General features: G+C 49.3%; 1 protein-coding gene across 1 annotated transcript; it reads left to right on the top strand.

Moving 5' to 3' along the window:
* Positions 1–904: 904 nt before the first annotated feature.
* LOC306652398 (polyubiquitin-B-like) lies at positions 905–3,283 on the top strand (the record flags this gene model as incomplete). Its single annotated transcript, XM_079125315.1, has 4 exons — positions 905–1,417; positions 1,550–1,680; positions 2,212–2,294; positions 3,111–3,283. The coding sequence occupies 4 exons, from the start codon at positions 905–907 to the stop codon at positions 3,281–3,283; spliced, it is 900 nt and encodes a 299-aa protein (XP_078981441.1).
* Between the last annotated feature and the right edge of the window lie 265 nt (positions 3,284–3,548).

Below are 3,548 nucleotides of genomic sequence, written 5' to 3'. Positions count from 1 at the left end.
GAAATGATATTAACTACTGCCCAGCTACAGTAATGGAAGATTCCAAAATTGAGGCATCATGAGTTCACACATGGGAGACTCTTTCAGACCACACAAAGAAGGATGCATTCTCCATGTTGAAAACATGAAGAGATGCAGTACCAGGTTCAGGGTGGACTTTTTATGGATGTTGTAGTGACAGAGTGTGTCTGTCTTCTAGCTGTTTGGCAGAAAAGATCAACCTGCGCAGGTTGGGAGGATGTCTTCCTTGACTTGGTTCTTGCCTTGACATTCTCAGTGGTGTCACTGGGCTCCACATCCAGATGATGGTATCCCACTGCAGACATGCAGAACCAGGTGAAGGATGTACTTCTTCTTGATGGTGCAGACAGACAGGGTGTGCCTGTCTTCCAGCTCTTTGCTAGATCAATGTCTGCTGGTCAGGAAGAATGCCTTCCTTTTCGTGGATTTTGCCTTAACATCCTCAATGGTGTTACTGGGCTCCACCTCCAGGGTGATGGTCATGCCAGTCAGAGTCTTCATGAAGATCTGCATCACACCTCTGAAGTGCAGCACCTGGTGCAGGGTGGACTCCTCCTGGATGTTGTAGTCAGGGTGTGCCTGTATTATACCTCTGTACCACCAAAGATCATCCATCCACTGCTGCTTGGGGCAGATGAAATCCTGGTCTCAGCTGGGATGTAGATCTTCATGAGGACCCTGACCAGCAAGACCATCAACTGGAGGTGGAGTCCACTGACCCCACTGAGAAAGTCAAGGTAATGAATCAAGACCAGGATGGCAACTGCCATACTCAGAAGGGGTTGATGTTTGCTGGCAACAGCTGGACAACTGGTGCACCCAGTCTTACTTGAATATCCAGGAGAAGTTCACTTTGCACATGGTGCAGTGCCACAGAGGTGGGATGCAGTGCTTCATGAAGACCCTGAAAGGCATGACCACCACCCTGGAGGAGGAGCTCAGTGACTCAAATGAGAATGTCAAGGCAAAGATACAAGACAAGGACGGCATTTTTCTGACCAGCAGACGTAGATCTAGCAAAGAGCTGGAAGATAGCACCCTCTCTGACTACAACATCCAGGAGTCCACACTGCCCCTGGTGCTGCATCTCAGAGGTGGAATGCAGATCATCATGAAGACCCTGATCACCGTGGAGTTTGAGCCCAGTGACACCAGTGAGAATGTCAAAGCAGGGATGCAAGAAAAGGAAGGCATCCTCCCTGACCAATGGAGGTTGATATTTGCTGACAAATACCTGGAAGAAGGATGCACCCTGTCTGACTACAACACCCAGAAGGAGTCCACCCTGTACCTGGTGCTTCACCTCAGAGATGGGATGCAGATCTTCATGAATACCCTGACCAGCATGACCAGCATGCTCGAGTTGGAGCCCAGTGACACCATTGAGAATGTGAAGGCAAATACCCAAGAGAAGGAAGGCATTCTTCCCTAACAGTTGAGGATGATCTAGCAAAGAAAGGGAAGACAGCACCGTGTGTGACTACAACATCTGGGAGGAGTCCACCCTGCACCTTGTGTTGTGCCTCAGAGGTGGGATGAAGATCTTCATGAAACCCTGACAGGCACGACCATCACCCTGGAGGTGGAGCCCAGTAAAAGCATAGAGAATGGCAAGGCAGGGATCCAAGAAAAGGAAGGCATCTTACCTGACTATCAGAGGTTGATCTTTGCTGGCAAACACTGGAAAATGGCTGCAACCTGTCTGAATACAACATCTAAGAGGAATCCACACTGAACCTGGTGTTGCACCTAAGAGTGGGGATGCAGATCTTCATGAAGACCCTGACTGGCATGACCATCACCCTGGAGGTGGAGCGAGAGAGACAATTGAGAATGGCAATGCAAAGATCTAAGACAAGAAGGCAAGATTCCCGACCAGCAGAGATGATCTCACAAAGAGCCAGAAGACAGTAGCCTACTGAATTTCAATCCAGGAGTCAACACTACACCTGGTGCTGCATCTCAGAAGTGGGATGCAGATATTCATGAAGACCCTGACTGGCAGGACCATCACCCTGAGGGTGCACCTCAGTGACACCATTGAGTATGTTAAGGCAAAGATCCCAGTGAAGGAAGGCAACTCTCTGACCAGGAGAGGTTGAACTGGTGGCAACAGCTACAAGGCTGGTGCACCATGTCTGACTAAAACATCCAGAAGTAGTGCACCCTGCACCTGGTGTTGCACCTCAGAGGTGGGATGCAGATCATCTTGAAGACCCTGACTGGCATGACCATCACCCAGGAAGTGGAGGCCAGTGACACCATTGATAAAGGCAAGGCAAAGATCCGAGACAAGGAAGGAAAATTTTGTGACCCGCACAGATTGATCTCACAAAAAGCTGTAAGACAGTAGCCTGTCAGATTTCAATATCCATGAGTTCAACCTGCACTTGGTGCTACATCTCAGGGGTGGGATGCAGATCTTCATGAAGACCCTGACTGGCATGAGCATCGCCCTGGAGGAGGAGCCCAGTGACACCATGGAGAATGTCAAGGCAAGAACCAAGTCAAGGAAGGCATCCTCCCTGACCAGCAGAGCTTGATCTTTGCTGCCAAACAGCTGGACAACACTAGATTCCTTCTGGATGTTGCAGTGAGACAGGGTGTGTCTGTCTAACAGCTGTTTTGCAGCAAAGATCAAGCTGTGCTGGTCAGGGAGGATGCCTTCCTTGATTTGGTTCTTGCCTTGACATTCTCCATGGTGTCACTGGGCTCCACCTCCAGGGTGATGGTCATGCCAGTCAGGGTCTTCATGAAGATCTGCATCCCACTTCTGAGGTGCAGAACTAGGAGCAGTGTGGACTCCTCCTGAATGTTGTAGTCACACACGGTGTGCCTATCTTACAGCTCTGTACCAGGAAAGATCGAGCACTGTTGTTTCGGGGAGATGAATTTCTTGTCTCAGAGGTGGGATGTAGTTCTTCATGAGGACCCTAACTAGCAAGACCACCAATCTGTTGGTGGAACCCATTGACACCATTGAGAATGTCAAGGTAATGATTCAAGACAGATTGGCATCTCCCCTAACCAGCAGAGGTTGATGTTTCCTGCAACAACTGGATGACTGGTGCACCCTTTTTTATTTGAAGATCTACAAGTAGTCAACTGCCACCTGGTGCTACACTTCATATGTGGGAAGCAGATCTTTATAAATCTGACTAACATGGCCACCAGCTTGGAGGTGGAGCTCAGTGACACCAATGAGAATGTCAAGGCAAAGATCCAAGACAAGGAAGGCATTCTTCTGACCAGCAGAGTTTGATCTAGCAAAGAGAGGGAAGACAGCAAGCTATCTGACTACAATATCCAGGAGTCCACCCTGTACCTGGTCCTGCACCTCAGAGGTGGGATGCAGATCTTCATGAAGACCCTGACCCACATGACCATCACCCTAGAGGTGGAACTAGTGACCTCACTGAGAATGTCAAGGCAAAGATGCCAGTCAAGGAAGGTATCCTCCCTGACCAGCAGAGGTTGTCTTTTGCTGGCAACAGCTAGAAGACTGCTGCACCCTGATGCCAAAATAT

Source organism: Sciurus vulgaris (genome assembly GCF_902686455.1).
Source record: "Sciurus vulgaris genome assembly, contig: HiC_scaffold_182_arrow_ctg1, whole genome shotgun sequence".
Taxonomy (NCBI): domain Eukaryota; kingdom Metazoa; phylum Chordata; class Mammalia; order Rodentia; family Sciuridae; genus Sciurus; species Sciurus vulgaris.
The sequence above is the reverse complement of the archived record's forward strand: the minus strand, read 5'-3'. Positions and strand labels throughout refer to the sequence as shown.